At 40.3% G+C, this 17549-nt stretch overlaps 1 protein-coding gene across 1 annotated transcript; it reads left to right on the plus strand.

Moving 5' to 3' along the window:
* The first annotated feature begins 14251 nt into the window (after positions 1-14251).
* On the plus strand, positions 14252-17085 carry LOC125510187 (mediator of RNA polymerase II transcription subunit 10b-like). The gene is made up of 5 exons (XM_048675287.1): positions 14252-14554; positions 14674-14754; positions 14855-14957; positions 15964-16053; positions 16542-17085. The coding sequence occupies exons 1-5, from the start codon at positions 14319-14321 to the stop codon at positions 16611-16613; spliced, it is 582 nt and encodes a 193-aa protein (XP_048531244.1). The 5' UTR covers positions 14252-14318; the 3' UTR covers positions 16614-17085.
* The last annotated feature ends 464 nt before the right edge of the window (positions 17086-17549 follow it).

A 17549-nucleotide genomic window follows, 5' to 3' on the forward strand; every position in this document is an offset into this window, starting at 1 on the left:
GTTAGCAAGATCGAAGAAGGTCAACAATGGGGGAAGAACACGAGCTAAAAGGATAAGGTTCAATGGGGAAAAAGACCCCCTTTTATAGGTGGGGAAAAATCCAACCGTTATGCTCACAGCCCGCACAGAGCGGTACTACCGCTCCAAGGAGCGGTACTACCGCTAGGGCGGTAGTACCCCTTTGAAAAACAACAATGAGGAGGCAAAAGGCCAGTAGAACCGCCGGAGCGGTACTACCGCTCGTCCTCACGGTACTACCGCTAGGGATCGCGGTACTACCGCAAAGGGTAGCGGTACTACTGCTAGCGAGCGGTACTAAAAAATACATCCGGGCCTACCACCACAGGACTTGGGACGAGTTTTTGGTCCGGAGCGGTACTACCGCTGTAGGAGCCGCGGTAGTACTGCTCTGGAGCGGTAGTAAAAAATTACATCCGCTCCAATTCGCGGTAGTACCGCTGCAGCCTTTTCAGAACACCAAAACTGTCACAACTTTTGCAAACGGACTCCGAATTCGATGAAACCAAGTTTGTTAGAAAGCTAGCGACAAGGGCTAACACAATCTTGATAGAAATACCAATAAGAAGCAAATGAGAAAAGGCCCAAAAGAAAATGGTGAGAACCATTCCTCGTATAAGACCGGTAAAACCTCCAACACCGAAAACATCATAGAAGACGCATGCAAACTCCGTTTTCGATGAACTTCAAGCTTGTCATCAAGATGACCATAAGCTCTAAGACTCACAAAGAGAACCAAACAAGAACCAAGAAACATGATGCAAGGATGCAATGGTTTGAGCTCTCTACTAACGATACGATCAAGCCACCAACTTGAGAGCCCCCCTTGATAGTACGGCAAACGATCCTATAACCCGGTCTCCCAACTACCACCATGAGACCGGTAAAATAGAACCTATCAAGGGCAAACCTTTGCCTTGCACATGGTCCACTTGAGCTAGATGATGACGATCTTGACTCCCTCAAGTTGGACCACCTTTCTTGATTGCTCGATGAAGACTAGATGATTGCTCCCCCATACTCCACTATGGGTGAGCCACTCTTCGGCACATCTTCACAAGTCCATTGACACCACAATGGATGGCAAGCTTCAAGACTTGATCTCTTCGTGATGCTCCACTTGAACTTGCACACGGCAATCTTGATGACGATCACCACTTGATGTCATCCTTTCCATGGGTTGTATGATATCTTCCTCTTGACGCAAGCCCATGGACACGTACCTAACCCCACATAGAACTCTCACATAGACCATGGGTTAGTACACAAAGTGCAATGGACAATGCTTACCATACCATGGGATCACTTGATCCCTCTCGGTACATCTTTTACGCTTTGTGAGTTGATCAACTTGATTCACTCTTGACATAGTCTTGATCAACCTTGAATATTTCCAACTCTCTTCGTTTGGATGATGTCATGAAGGTAAACATGAATGATCACACAATCTTCTTCTTCAAGACATGCTTGCAATAAGCTCAACACTCACATGACCAATCTTTGGATAATTCGATAATTATTTAATAGCACCTTGGTCAACACATAAACTCCTTGAAACCAACACATGGACTTCAAGAAATGCCTATGGACAAATCCTTCAAATATAACTCAATGCAACCATTAGTCCATAGAGAATGTCATCAATTACCAAAACCACATATGGGGGCACCGCATGTCCTTTCAATCTCCCCCATTTTGGTAATTGATGACAATCACTTTCAAGAGAGTTTATATAAGGAATTATGCATCACCATGCTATGCAACAACCAATAATGCATGCGTAGGAGATGTGTATGCTTAGGAACAAACCAAAGCCAGAAGAGACAACTCTCTAAACTTCTCCACAAAACTCTCTGGAACTTCTCCCCCATTGGCATCGATTGCAAAAATGGTCTAAAAGCTTAGAAGGCCAATATAAAATGTGTTCCTCCATAAATTGTGTATTTCTCAACAAGAGAGTGGAATGCAATACACATATCCAACGATAAATACTTGGAGGAAGACAAACTATATTGAGGCCCAAAGATTGCAAAAGGAAGATATGCCACAAAGACATAATCAAAGAGAGAAACAAGCAATCAAGCAATCAAAAGATACCAATTGAAGCAAGCTATCAAAAGATACCAATTGAACCAACTAGGCAAATGATCCTACGAGCCACATGAATAAAGGATATTATGATAAGAGCGGAGCAGTGTTCTAAACAAACTAGAGAAGCTCCCCATGATTTGTGCACATCAAGAATTTTTGTATTTGGATACAAAGTGCACAAAATAGGATCATAGCTCCCCCAAAATCAATAGAAACTTGCAACAAGTGCAAGAGGGCATATAGGAAACTAAGCCTAGTACTTGCAATAAACACATGGTTGAGCAACAAGTAAGAGAGGCAACTTAAGAGTGGGCTCAACCAAAAAGATGTGTGTGAGTCAAGGCAATGCACTTGAGAAGACTAATGTACAGAAGAGCATTAAGCATCAATAAAGTCTTCAAAGAATGAGGCACACGGTGCAAGGCCTATCATTCCCACACACAACTAGCAAATGGGTTCACAAGCTTACTAATAAGCATATAGAGAACCTATGCTTGTGACAACCCGTGGTGAAGATAGAAGATGAAAGGCACATCAAGACGAGGGATGCCAATTAAGATGGCAAAAACCTCATAAAGATAAGCATGAGGAAAATAATCTTCACCACACAAGAGCGCATCAAGATGCAACGATAGAAAACATGCACTCAAGGCAAAAGCTTACACGGAGCCACCAAAGAAATAACATAAGAAAGACAAGGTGGACGTGAAAGAAAGGATATCATCTAGATGTGCAACTTCTCTCAAGTGTATAAGATTCTAGGTAGACGAAATCATGATGATATATATATATATATCTACAAAGAAGGATGTACACCCGAAGTAGTTACAACACGAAGGAACAAGATATCTAAAAGGAAGTCATACATATACCAATAAGATATTTGCTTGAGAGCATAGCACATGACTAGATATGGTCTTATTGTATATAAATGAATTCCAACCACACGAACATCAAAGACATCACAACTAGCAACAAGACATCATTGTTGGGATGCTTTGAGAAAGGAAACAAGTATCACAAGAAAGAATGGATAACATGACATGATACAACCTACACAAGGTTGATGCAAGAAATGTGTGCATGAAGTATATGAAGATACTTGTTACCGAGATAACATTGGAAGGATGTAGTAGATACCAATTGAAGGTACAAAGTAGTTCACTTGATCATCCTAGCTTGACTCCAATAAGCACATGGTGACAACACCTTCCTTGTGAGTGAGCCGAGCATCCAATGCATCTCCACTTGTTCCTAGAACAACAACACAAACAAAATGGTACCCAAACTCATTGGGACCAAAGAGTTAGAGAACCAACAACACATAGGACAAACTCCACATAAATATGTGCATATAGATATGAAAATGAATTTCATGCACATCTCATCCAATTTGAGGCTTGGTGGAGTTCCCCCTATATATTGGGTCAAAGAAAGAAAACATGCCAAAGAAACTACAAGAAGTAAATATGCATGCTCAAGACTTTCAAGAACCGAGACCAAAAGACAAAGAAATACCAAGCGAAGAAAAGATACCAAATGAATAAATAATCACTTGGAGGATATCCATAAAAGATACATCAAGGAATGAGATATCCATTGATACACTCAAAAAGAAAGATGTCAAACTCCCAAAAGAGAGAATGGTTCCAAACAAACCAAGCCCTTCTACAAAGTTTCATGATGGCACAAAGCACCAAAAAGAAACGGCTTGCCTTCCACAAACACACACTTGATAAGGATCACAAGATGAGTGTTTTATAGAGAATAGGATAGCTCCCCGAAGACTAGTGCATTATAGAGAATTTGCATTTGAATACAAAATGCACGAGGTGGGATCACCACTTTCACTATATCTAGAAAACACTAGACAAGGTCAAGAAATTAACAAGATCCACAAGTGGTATGGAATATAATGGGTTGACACAATCCTAGGCAAGAGATAAAGCAAATAAAAGCAAAGGCCAATGTAAAGATGATCAATAATTTCTACCACACATAAGTGAGTACCAATTGTCAAAAGACAAGAAGTATTTGGAAATAATTCCCGGTGGTAGATAACAAGGATATCCGACATCATCTTCACACCAAACAAAAAGCAAATTGCAACTTGTAGAGCTAACATGCCACCTAGGAACAAGATAATTTACAATATCAATTCTAGGTGTCAATATCTCAAATTTACACATTTTCTAGGCTAGTAATATACACATAGCATATTACTCCCCCATAATGTGATACCAATTAAAGATAAACAAGAGGCAAAATAACGATCCAACACGAGATAATTAATGGATAATATAGAATTTGAATTTCTCATGAGAAGACATACCACATAGTGACTAGATAATCTTGAAATATCAATACTAGATGGTATTACTCATGTACACACATATATAGGATTGTGAGGTGCACAAAGCACATCGCTCCGCCATAATGGGATATTCCATTAATCTCTCACAAGAGCCAATTAAGAAAAGAACAAGATGCAAAAGGCTCAATGCATGACACACACGTACATGATGTGCAAACCAACACACACATACTTGATTGCTCAAGATAATCAAGTTGGAAGCACAACATATACAAACACATGCAAGGAACAAAACCAAACATGCAAAGGGGGTAAGTAACTATCAATGTAAACACTTTAAGCACGAGTTACCGCATGGAGAAACATTGGAAATAAGATAGAAACTTGATAATTCGAATAACTTGGCTTGAGACAATTAGAATGATGAAGTCCCCTTAATTCTTCATAAAGTAGCCAAGTCTCCAATGCCCTCCAACAACACCTATTGATCAAGTTTGAGCTTGTTGGTCCCCAACCAAGTTGGGTCCTAAGAGGTTAGTCACAATAGGCTTGGCTACCCAAATGGTTCTCTTCTTGACACCACTTTGAATACCAACAACTTTGGCAAACACATTGCCAACCTTATCCTTCCCAAGAGAATAGATATCATCAATAATTGGGTTGGATAAGTTACCACTAGTGCATGAAGAGGCGAGGTGACTTTTCTCACGACATAAGTAGCAACGTCTACTCTTCACTTTCTTCTCACTTGATTTCTCAACTTGAGAAGCATTAGCTTGAGGATTCTTGGGAAGAGGACTTTCTTCAACTTGTGGTTGAGCATGAGATCGAACTTGTGGCCGCTTCCCTTGTTGCTTGTCACTAATGGCCTTCTTCTTCAATGGGCAAGATCTAACATGATGCCCTTCTACTTTGCACTTGAAGCAAACAATCTTGGCCGAATTCTTGACTTGTTCTTGGCCCTTCTTTTTGTTCATCTTGGACTTCTTCTTCTTCTTCTTGGAGTTGAATCCAAGTCCACCTTTGTCATTGGGGGATTTTTGCACACTCAAGATATTGTTGAGTATGAATTTCCCTTCATGAATCTTTTCCAAGTCTTTCTTCAAAGAAGTGACTTGGCCTTGAGCTCTTTGATTTCCTCTACATGGTTAGTCTCAACACAAGTACTAGAGGAAGTATAAGCTTCATTGTTAGAGCAACAAGGCAAGGAAAGCAATTCATCACAAGATGTACCAACATTGTGAGTAGAAGAATTACAAGGACTAGCACATGGCAACATAGCATTTTGACTAGAAGTAGTGCTAGTATCCACATGAGGCTCACTAGATGTTACCTTAGCAATCATGGCCTCATGAGCTATCTTTAGCACATTATGGGATACTAGAAGATCATCATGAGAGCTTGAGAGCTTTTCATGACTTTCTTCCAATTTCCCATAATTGCTAGATAGCAACTCAAGTTGAGCCCGTAGCTCAACATTCTCCTTCAAAATGGATGCTTCACAAGTAATAGAGTTAGTAGCACAAGCATCATCATTAACAACAATAGGAGAGGACACCTTGGCAAGCTCTTTTAAGTAAGAAGCTTCAAGTTGAGTATGAAACTCGGTGAGTTTGATGAGCTCACCCTTCATGACCCTTGAGCCATTTTCGAGGTGCTCAAAATCCTCAAGGAGTCTAGCATGAGTAACTTCAAGCTTAGCATTTTTAGTTTTGAAATCATTGGCCACCTCGAGTGCTCTATCATGAGATTCCTTTATTCTAGATAATTCTAGAGCAAAGGTCTCCTCAAGAGATTCGGATGTGGTTTGTTCATGTTCAAGAGCTTGAGATAGCTCCGCGATCTCATTTGCGTAATCACGCTCATGAGCTTCCATTTTCTCAATGGTGACCTCATGCTCCTCTAGATGAGATTCCAACTCCTCAATGTATTTCTTGCCTTCAATGGCAATAGACATGATTTCCATGAAGTTGGAACGAGCAAGTTTATTTTTGTGAAGAGCTTTAAAAATCATTTCCCCCTTAGTTTTTAAGGAGGCAACATTATCATTCTCTTCATCATAATCAACATCATCATCACTCTTGCCATCATCACAAGATATATTGGGATTCAAAGTGGGAGATACCTTTGAAGCCTTGGCCATAAGGCAAAATGCAATAGATGATGATGTAGGATCCGTTGATGCACCATTCAAGATCACATCTTGTTCCATGGGGTGTTGGGTTTCCTCTACATTGTTAGCACAACAATTCGAGGACATATATGCATTTTTATCATGGCAACAAGACATTGTAAACATATCATCATGAGATTTAGTCAAGCAATTTCTACATTATATGCAAGAACTATCAACACAAGCATGTGAAACATTTGGAGTGCTTGAAGTTTTAAAGCCCAAAGAAGGAGCATTGCAATAAGATAGTGATGAAGGATCATCCACAATAAACATACTATCATCATTGCAATGACCAACACTATTCACCATATCATTACCTTGTGGCAAACCACATGTAGGTGAAGTAGAAGAAGTTGAGAAGACTATATGGCCGGATGTGGAGGGAGAACAATCATCCCCACAAAACTTGGACACGCCATCTTTATCTTGAAGCTTTGTCCACAACTCATGAGCATCCCGGAACGGCATGAGTTGAAATATAACTACATTGCTCAAAGCGTCGAAAAGCACATTAGAAGCTTGAGCATTGAGATAAGAGTTTTTCTCATCCTCTAAAGATAATCTTTGGGGATCCTTTGGAGGAGAAAAACCCATATCTACAATTCGCTCTAAATTTGGGTCCATGACCCTAAAGAGATTAAGCATGTGAATTACCCAAACATCAAAATGTGTGCCATCGAAACTAAGAGTGTCAGAGAATCCTAAACCCCTAGTCGACATCCTTACTCTCTAGGCGGTTAAGCCCTATAAAGAGAGACGAGACTCTGATACCAATTGAAAGATCGTGGATGTCGCCTAGAGGGGGGGTGAATAGGCGCTTTTAAAATAATTACGGTTTAGGCTTGAACAAATGCGGAATAAACCTAGCGGTTAATTTGTCAAGCACAAAACCTACAACAACTAGGCTCACCTATGTGCACCAACAACTTAAGCTAAGCAAGACAAACTACTAGGTGATAGCAAGATATATGACAAGAAACAATACGGCTATCACAAAGTAAAGTGCATAAGTAAAGGGCTCGGGTAAGAGATAACCGAGGCACGCGGAGACGACGATGTATCCCGAAGTTCACACCCTTGCGGATGCTAATCTCCGTTTGGAGCGGTGTGGAGGCACAATGCTCCCCAAGAAGCCACTAGGGCCACCGTAATCTCCTCACGCCCTCGCACAATGCAAGATGCCGTGATTCCACTAAGGGACCCTTGAGGGCGGTCACCGAACCCGTACAAATGGCAAGCCTTGGGGCGGTCACCGAACCCGTACACTTTGGCAACCCTTGGGGGCGGTCACCGGTACCCGTCAAATTGCTCGGGGCGATCTCCACAACCTAATTGGAGACCCCAACGCTTGCCCGGAGCTTTACACCACAATGATTAAGCTCCGAACAACACCAACCGTCTAGGGCGCCAAGGCACCCAAGAGGAACAAGCTCTATGGTGCCCAAACATCCAAGAGTAATAAGCTTCTCAAACTTCACTTCCACGTATCACCGTGGAGAACTCAAACCGATGCACCAAATGCAATGGCAAGGGCACACGGAGTGCCCAATTCCTTCTCTCCCAATCCCACCAAAGCAACTAATGCTAGGGAAGAAAATGAGAGGAAGAACGAAAGAAGAACACGAAGAAGCTCCAAGATCTAGATCCAAGGGGTTCCCCTCACTTAGAGGAGAAAGTGATTGGTGGAAACGTGGATCTAGATCTCCTCTCTCTTTTCCCTCAAGAACTAGCAAGAATCATTGGAGGGATTGAGAGTTAGCAAGATCGAAGAAGTTCAACAATGGGGGAAGAACACGAGCTAAAAGGATAAGGTTCAATGGGGAAGAAGACCCCCTTTTATAGGCGGGGAAAAATCCAACCGTTATGCTCACAGACCGCACAGAGCGGTACTACCGCTAGGGCGGTAGTACCCCTTTGAAAAACAACAGCGAGGAGGCAAAAGGCCAGTAGAACCGCTGGAGCGGTACTACCGCTCGTCCTCATGGTACTACCGCTAGGGATCGTGGTACTACCGCAAAGGGTAGCGGTACTACTGCTAGCGAGCGGTACTAAAAAAATACATTCGGGCCTACCACCGCAGGACTTGGGACGAGTTTTTGGTCCGGAGCGGTACTACCGCTGTAGGAGCCGTGGTAGTACCGCTCTGGAGCGGTAGTAAAAAATTACATCCGCTCCAATTCGCGGTAGTACCGCTGCAGCCTTTTCAGAACACCAAAACTGTCACAACTTTTGCAAACGTACTCCGAATTTGATGAAACCAAGTTTGTTGGAAAGCTAGCGACAAGGGCTAACACAATCTTGATAGAAATACCAATAATAAGCAAATGAGAAAAGGCCCAAAAGAAAATGGTGAGAACCATTCCTCGTATAAGACCGGTAAAACCTCCAACACCGAAAACATCATAGAAGACGCATGCAAACTCCGTTTTCGATGAACTCAAGCTTTTCATCAAGATGACCATAAGCTCTAAGACTCACAAAGAGAACCAAACAAGAACCAAGAAACATGATGCAAGGATGCAATGGTTTGAGCTCTCTACTAACGATACGATCAAGCCACCAGCTTGAGAGCCCCCCTTGATAGTACGGCAAACGATCCTATAAGCCGGTCTCCCAACTACCACCACGAGACCGGTAAAATAGAAAGCCTATCAAGGGCAAACCTTTTCCTTGCACATGGTCCACTTGAGCTAGATGATGACGATCTTAAATCCCTCAAGTTGGACCACCTTTCTTGATTGAGTTGGCTCGATGAAGACTAGATGATTGCTCCCCCATACTCCACTATGGGTGAGCCACTCTTCGGCACATCTTCACAAGTCCATTGACACCACAATGGATGGCAAGCTTCAAGAACTTGATCTCTTCGTGGTGCTCCACCTGAACTTGCACACGGCAATCTTGATGACGATCACCACTTGATGTCATCCTTTCCATGGGTTGTATGATATCTTCCTCTTGACGCAAGCCCATGGACACGTACCTAACCCCACATAGAACTCTCACATAGACCATGGGTTAGTACACAAAGTGCAATGGACAATGCTTACTATACCATGGGATCACTTGATCCCTCTCGGTACATCTTTTACGCTTTGTGAGTTGATCAACTTGATTCACTCTTGACATAGTCTTGATCAACCTTGAATATTTCCAACTCTCTTCGTTTGGATGATGTCATGAAGGTAAACATGAATGATCACACAATCTTCTTCTTCAAGACATGCTTGCAATAAGCTCAACACTCACATGACCAATCTTTGGATAATTCCTTAATAGCACATTGGTCAACACATAAACTCCTTGAAACCAACACATGGATTTCAAGAAATGCCTATGGACAAATCCTTCAAATATAACTCAATGCAACCATTAGTCCATAGAGAATGTCATCAATTACCAAAACCACACATGGGGGCACCGCATGTCCTTTCTCATGGTCTAAGGAAATGATACTTGACATTCAGAAAAGCTATAGCAAACGAACTACACGATCTTTGAGCTATGCTTAGGATTGGGTCTTGTCCATCACATCATTCTCCTAATGATGTGATCCCGTTATCAATGACATACAATGTCCATAGTCAGGAAACCATGACTATCTTTTGATCAACGAGCTAGTCAACTAGAGGCTCACTAGGGACGTGTTGTGGTCCATGTATTCACACATGTATTACGATTTCCGGATAACACAATTATAGCATGAACAATAGACAATTATCATGAATAAAGAAATATAATAATAACCATTTTATTATTGCCTCTACGGCATATTTCCAACACGGCCCTCCCGCCAAGGACGAGCTACTTTCATTTTCGGGGTTTTTGTGTGGATTCTAAACAGCGGCACACGAGTCAGGACGGCCAAAATGACAAAATTAACTTTGGGTTGCGGCACAACCGGCACTTCACACACAGATGTGTTACCCTTGGTATTCCATGGAGTACCAATGAATCTAGCCAAAAAAATATAACAAATATTACTTATATAGATTGAAGGCGCTTGTTTCTTTTGGCCATAGGTAATTGAAGCCGCTGGTTTTTATTTTTTTAAGGAAAAATACATCGTTCCACTTTATTCAACGATGATGTTCATAGGGATCATTACAAGATCATGTGGAGCGCCAAGCCAAACATGGCGGTCAACTAATAGAGAAAAAGGGATCTAGCTAAATTGTGAGCTTCAAAATTGCTCTTCCTACTCTCGAAACGAAAATTACAAGACTTGAACTCCGCCTTCCTTGCGTTGATCTCTCTGACTATGGCCCAGTTACTTCCTCCTGTTCCAACTTCAATATCTTTCACCACAGAATGTTAGTCAGAAGATATCAAGAGACGCCGCACATCCGAATCCATAGCCAATGCCAGGGTTTCCCTACAAGCTAAAGTCTGAAGAGTAGACAAATTGAATAAAAAATACACAGATTGAAGCCCACACGCCACAGGTCCAGCCCAGCCCAGCCCACGCAATAGGAAAACATCCCTGAAGGCCTCAAGCGATCAAGCCTTTGTCTAGCGTCAAACCTATATCTCGCTTATAGTGAGATGTACGCTCGGCTCGCCTAAAGCATTTTCACACGCATCATTTCTTGGCCGGCCATTTAGCGGGTGTGGTTCATTTTTTTTCATTTTCCTTTTTCTTCTCTTTTTCATTTTGTTTTTATTTTTCATTTTGGTTTCTCTCTTTCTTCACCGATTATCTCTAATTGTCGGGTTTCTTTGTTTTTTCATCGGTTTTCTTCATTTCTTTCTCGGTTTTCACAAGTTTGTCTTTTCTTTGTTTATTTTTCCTTTGTTCCTTTCTCAGCTTTCAATATTTTTTTGCTTTTGTTTCTTTCTATGTTATCCTTTGTTTCTTTCTATGTTATCTTTTGTTTCTTTCATGGTTTTCATTGATTTTCTTTTTTTTTTCTTCTCAATTTTCACTGTTTTCATTCTTTTGCATTGGTTTTATTTTTTTTATTTCCTTTATTTGCTTTCATGGTTTTCATCGATTTTCCCTTTTTCTCAATTTTCATTCTTTTGCATTGGTTTTAATATTTTTTTTCATTTCCTTTATTTCCTTTCTTTGTTTTCATTTTTTCCTTACTTTATTTATTGGCTTCATTGGAAAAATTTTGTACATTCTAACTTCAATCATACAAGAAACATGTTGGTGCATACGCTGATCATTTTTAAAAATACATAGTTAACATTTTCTTTCAAACCTATTTTTTTATTTCAACTTTTTTCATACACATTTTAAAATACTTTGTGTGCATAAGTAACATTTTTACACATATGTTTAAAAAAATTCAAATACATGATTAAAAAATTTAAACAAACATTTTTATGTCTACTTTCTTGCATACATATTGTACATTTTCTATATACATCAGGGACATTTTCTATGTCCACGTCTAATACTTTTTTAAACATATTTTCATTAGGTCTACCTTTTGCATTAAAAAATTCACATCTTTTGTATACATCATAAACATTAATTATACAGTTTTAAATTTTTAAATATATGGTTAATATTCTTTCATATATATGTTTGATGTCTACTTTTCTTCATACACTTTGTACAATTCTTGTATACCCCAGAAACATTTTTTTCATACATATTTCACATATTTTAAATACATGATTATAATTTTTATCAAAGATATATTTGGAATATTTCTAACTGTAACCAAAAGTACAAAAATAAAGCAAAAACAATTCAAAAAGATGAATAAAAAATAGAAAAGCGCTAAAGGCCTTCATCCTCCGCTAGACCGGTCTATTTTGGGTTCTCTGTTTTTCATCAGTTTCCTTCGTTTCTTTCAATGTTTTCACAAATTTGTTTTTCCTTTATTTTCGCTTTGTCACATTCTTGTTTTTCACTGTTTTTTGCTTTTCTTTCTTTTCTTTCTTTCTTTCTTTCTACGTTTATCTTTTGTTTCTTTCGTGTTTTCATCGTTTTTCTTTGTTTTTATCAGTTTTCACTGTTTCCTTTCTTTGCACGGGTTTTCTACGATTTCATTTGTCTTTCGTTTCCTTTGTTCTATTTTTTGGTTTCATTGGTTTTCTTCGCTTTTCGTAGTTTTTTTATTTTCATTGGTTTTCTTCTTTCTCTTTTGTACAAAAAAGGAACATTTGTATACACGCTTCACATTTATCTTACATGAAACATTTTTTGTGTACACGCTGATCATTTAAAAAAAACATGATTAGCATTTTCGTTCAACACATATATTTTTTGTGTCATCTTTTTTCATACACATTTTAATATTTTTCTCTACATCAGCAACATTTTAATACATACATTTAAAAACTTTCATATACATGATTAATAAATTTAAACATGTATTTTTAGTCTAATTTCTTGCATACATATTGTACATTTTCCGTATACATGAGGAACCATTTTTATATATAGGTTTAATATTTTTTTAAATACATTGTTAAAATTTTTAAAACATATTTTCTTTATGTCTATCTTTTTGCATAAACAATTGTACATTGTTGTATACATCATTATCATTTTTATACGCTTTTCGCATTTTCTAAATTCATGATTAACATGTTTTCATATGCATATTTTGATGTCTAATTTTCTTCATACATGATGTAATAAATTGTATACATTAGAAACATTTTTCTATACACGTGTAACATTTTTCAAATCCGCAATTAATAATTTTCAATTCTATACGTAAAGTGATTTTTTATAATAGATATATCCAGGATGTTTCTAAATACTATAAGCAAAAGTAAAAAATAAATAAAGTAGAAACAACGAAAAATGTTAAGAAAAACAAAAGAAAAAAGCGCTCAAGGCCATCGGTCTCCGCTGGCCCGACCGATTCTGGGGCTGCTTGACACGGGGTTGTGCTACATCCTCACTATAAGTGAGACATAGTGGCGCCCCTGGCGCACTCCAGTATGCTTCTCCCTGCTCCCGAGCCCCTCAACTAGCGGTGGCGGATGACACCACCGTACCAACACCAAGGCACCGCCGGCAGTGGCGTTGCGAAAGAAAGCAATTGGCCCTTTGCCAGACCCAATGACCCAGCCACCCATGTGCCTCCGTCGCTTCCACTCGGTGTCAGCGCTTGCCATTGGCGAAAGGCACAACGTCCATCCGCGCATCCAAGGTAAATTTCTTCTCAAATTAAGAACGAATCACTATATTGTATATTGCTTGATAAAATTTCGAACTAAAACGTTTTTCCATGCCACTGCTGTAATGCACAAGAGCGAATCAACTGGAATTTGTTTTTACAATGAATACCAAGGAGCAAATTTGAATACCTTGATTTCTTTAAATGAAATTGGAGAGGGCGGCCATTCTTTTATACCAAAATAAAAGGAGCAAAGTCCTGGCTCCGCAAGGTTAGTGTGACATCAATGCTAGTCTGTTATTAGTGGGAAAATGTAGGATGTTATTTTTAAAATTTACCGGACTTTTATCCCTAAGCATAGAGTTATGTGAAAATGTTCATTTTTTGGGTGCAAATGTAGTAATGCTTTCAATGGTCGAAATGTCCAAAGAAAAAAGACGGCCCAATAGAGCGAAGGTGCGCAGTGAGTGGGCTACAGTTTATCTTAAAGCCCCTGATACTGTAGGCCCAGTAATCTGTTGGTCAGTTGGGCCTACCAGAAGAACTACATTTTCTAAAAAAAACAGAAGAATTTACAAATCGAACCGTGGAGGCCTTCCGTTCGGCCGTCTTCTGCCCCTCCGATTTCGCCATGGACAGCGCTGCCCCGAACTCTTCCTCCTCCGCCGCCGCAACCGCCGCCGTCGTAGCGGCTGCGGCCGCTTCCGGTAACGGTGTACAAGGGGGCGACCGTCCGGAGGACCCGTCGAAGCAGAACCTGGCGCAGGTCACGGCCTCGATCCAGAGGACCCTGGGCCTGCTCCACCAGCTCAACCTCAACGTCTCCTCCTTCAGCTCCGCGTCCCAGCTCCCCCTCCTCCAGCGCCTGTGAGCTCCCTCGCCTCCCCGTACCCCCGCAGCAAACCTCCCCCGCGACCACGTTATCCTCCCGCGGCTTATTCTGCGTGCGCGGATCCCTTAGGGTTTGGTCTTGTCTGGCGATGCAGGAACGCGCTGGTGGCGGAGCTCGACACGATGCAGAAGCTCGCCGAAGGGTGCAACATCCAGGTGCCCATGGAGGTCGTCAAGTGAGATCGTTTAGTCTCTGTCTCTTGCCCCATTGCTCCTTTGCTGTTGTTGACCCTCTCGCCTGAACTGTGTCTTTCTGATTGGTGCGTGTGTTGTTAGTTTGATCGATGACGGGAAGAACCCCGATGAGTTCACCCGGGACGTGCTCAACAGCTGCATCGCCAAGAACCAGATCACCAAGGGCAAGACCGATGCTTTCAAGGTATGGATGGCTTAAACTGTTGTTAAAATGTGCCAAAATTTCACTATTAATCAAACATGCCCATAGATATATGCTCGATACAGTTTGTAGCATGGTAGAGTACAATGGATTAAAACCAGTGAGAAAGTTTGCTGGTCTATTTTTAGGGGAACTTTTTGATGAAATCTTCAATTGGTACAGCTGTTCGTGTATAAAAGAATGCTGCTTCTGATATAAGATGATATTGGTTATTTGAAGGGGATACATTTTTTGTATGCCCTGTGAAAAGGAACCAACACAGAGCTTTTTTATCGCATCTTGTATCTTCCATATAGTGGCATCCAACCACAAATCAAGCAAACACATGTTGTCTTTCATGAATTGGGCCTTCATTTATGTGATTTACTTACACCACGGCAACTACCAAGAAAAAATGAAATTACTCCATCTCCATCCACTTAAATTGGTTATGGTATACAGAGTGCAGCCGATCAGTTGGTAACAATACTTTTCATTATCAAAGCTTTCCCTGTTGTTACTCCCATTGACTGTCATCTCTAATTAAATTTAGGTGAAATGTGGTGCCAGTCTTTGTTGTACTGCCCATGTAGAATCCTGTCTCTGTATTATTTAGCTGGATAAGAATGAATAGATGGCAATTTTGTATCCAGCATCTCTGTATCTGTATAGCATTTATTGAAACGTTGTCTGTAAGGCCTACTTTTGTTTAGGGTTCGTTAAGATCAATCAGTGTCACAAATAGCTGGGAATTCATTTTCGAAGCTTTTCCTGGTGTTATTCCCAATTAACTCCCGGCCCTGATTTAATTTAGGTGAAATATGGGGCCTGTGTTTGTTGTACTGCTCATGCAGATTCCTGTCTCTGTATTATCTAGCTGTATAAGAATGGATAGGTGGCGATTTTGTATCCAGTATCTGTATAACATTTATTGAATGAACGTGTAGCTGCCGGCCCTAATCAAATTGATTGGAATGACATAATAATATCATACATCTGTTTGTTTCAGAGTCTGAGGAAGCATCTTCTAGAGGAGCTTGAAGAAGCTTTTCCTGAAGACATTGAAGCATACAGGCAGATACGTGCTACTTCTGCCGCTGTAAGTGTAAATATGCCTGCGTTAGTAAGATAGACGTGTCTTTATTAAAAATGTTGAATACCAATCTGCCAACGGGACAAGAAAACAATGTGAATTATATTTGACTACATTAGTAAGGAGCTTGAACAATGTGGTTTCATGTTTCTGTTGTCACAATGCTCAGTTCATCTTCTTTGCCTTCTGGAAGTGTTAGCTTAAGTTGGTGAGACTAGAACCATGATATATGTGTTTGATTAGAATCTGCTACTTAAAACACTGATCTTGGTTTTAATAATTAATTTATCTGAGGACATCATTTGCTCTGTGTTAGTAATGCATTGTTTGTAAATCTTCACCAGCTATGGCTCTTGTGTTATTAGTCTCCGTGCCGTTGTTGACCCTCTCGCCTGAACTTTGTCATTTGGGCTGTCCATTGGACCTAAATGTTTATTTATCCTCTTATCTGTATTCTACTGCATTAGTTTCTTAATAACTCACTTTTTGTCCAGGAATCAAAGCGGTTGGCTCAGTCGCAAAATGTTTTGCCTAATGGAGATTCCAATGTGAAAGCTGAGCACTGACATAAGGACGCAAGCCGCAAAGAGCAAGAAGCCCTGTAGCTCTCCTATGCTTACAGTGTGAGGAAGGCCCTGGGAACAAACAACTGATACTATATATCCTTGCACGCACTGGCCTTTTATAGGAGGGATCAATAGTACATCTGTATATTATGTCACAATACTATATTCAACTTCCCATTTGTTGTAGTCAATGCTACTCAGCTAGATTTGCCGTGTTTTTGTCTATGTAGCCATCATCAGCCAGAGTTGGTAATTCGGGTGCCTCTTTATAAATGGGTTATGGTGCTACTTGCAGTCGCGTAGTAAGTTAATCTGGTGATGAGCTCATCATCGTGTGTTAGTTTGATAGTAATAATCATTCCTCATCATGGGCCTACTGGCAAGTGCTGTGTAATCTATTCAAATACTAATCCTGTGGGCTGTCGCCCCTAGAATGACTCGAGAAGATTGGATAGGTTGCCTCTTGGAGATATTTTGCTTTGTTTCGAATAGTTTAACTGAAAATGGCCGTCACTATGATAAGTTGCGTGGTGGTTGATTTCCTTTTGGAGGTCATCTAGGTGAAGTGATTTGAGAGGGAACTTCCATGTGTGCATGCCGGTCGTCAGTACTAAGAACAGAGAGCACATTTGTCAGTACTAAGAACAGAGAGCACATTTGTTAACGACAATCTTTGATGAGCCCTTGAGATGCGTACTTCACAGTGACAACCATGAAACAGACAATTTTAACAAAATTTCTGGACATCATATACCCTTTTTTAAACGGGGAAAGGTGCCCAAGGCGCAAAATTCATTCAACTATAATGTACAGCATGTAGTACAGAACCCTGTAGATTTAAGGTAGAAAGAGGAGAGATTGTCGTTGAACCGAAACAGCTAAAGACAGGTTCTAGATATCTACTTAGAGCCTCATGAGCTACATTGTGAGCAGATA

This window comes from Triticum urartu, chromosome 5 (assembly GCF_003073215.2).
Source record: "Triticum urartu cultivar G1812 chromosome 5, Tu2.1, whole genome shotgun sequence".
NCBI classification, from domain to species: Eukaryota; Viridiplantae; Streptophyta; class Magnoliopsida; order Poales; family Poaceae; genus Triticum; species Triticum urartu.

Coding starts and splice junctions, on each gene's coding strand:
- LOC125510187 (XM_048675287.1), top strand. CDS start 14,319: ATGGACAGCGCTGCCCCGAACTCTTCCTCCTCCGCCGCCGCAACCGCC. Junction 14,755..14,854: donor GTGCCCATGGAGGTCGTCAA/GTGAGATCGTTT, acceptor GTGTGTTGTTAG/TTTGATCGATGACGGGAAGA. Junction 16,054..16,541: donor TACGTGCTACTTCTGCCGCT/GTAAGTGTAAAT, acceptor CTTTTTGTCCAG/GAATCAAAGCGGTTGGCTCA.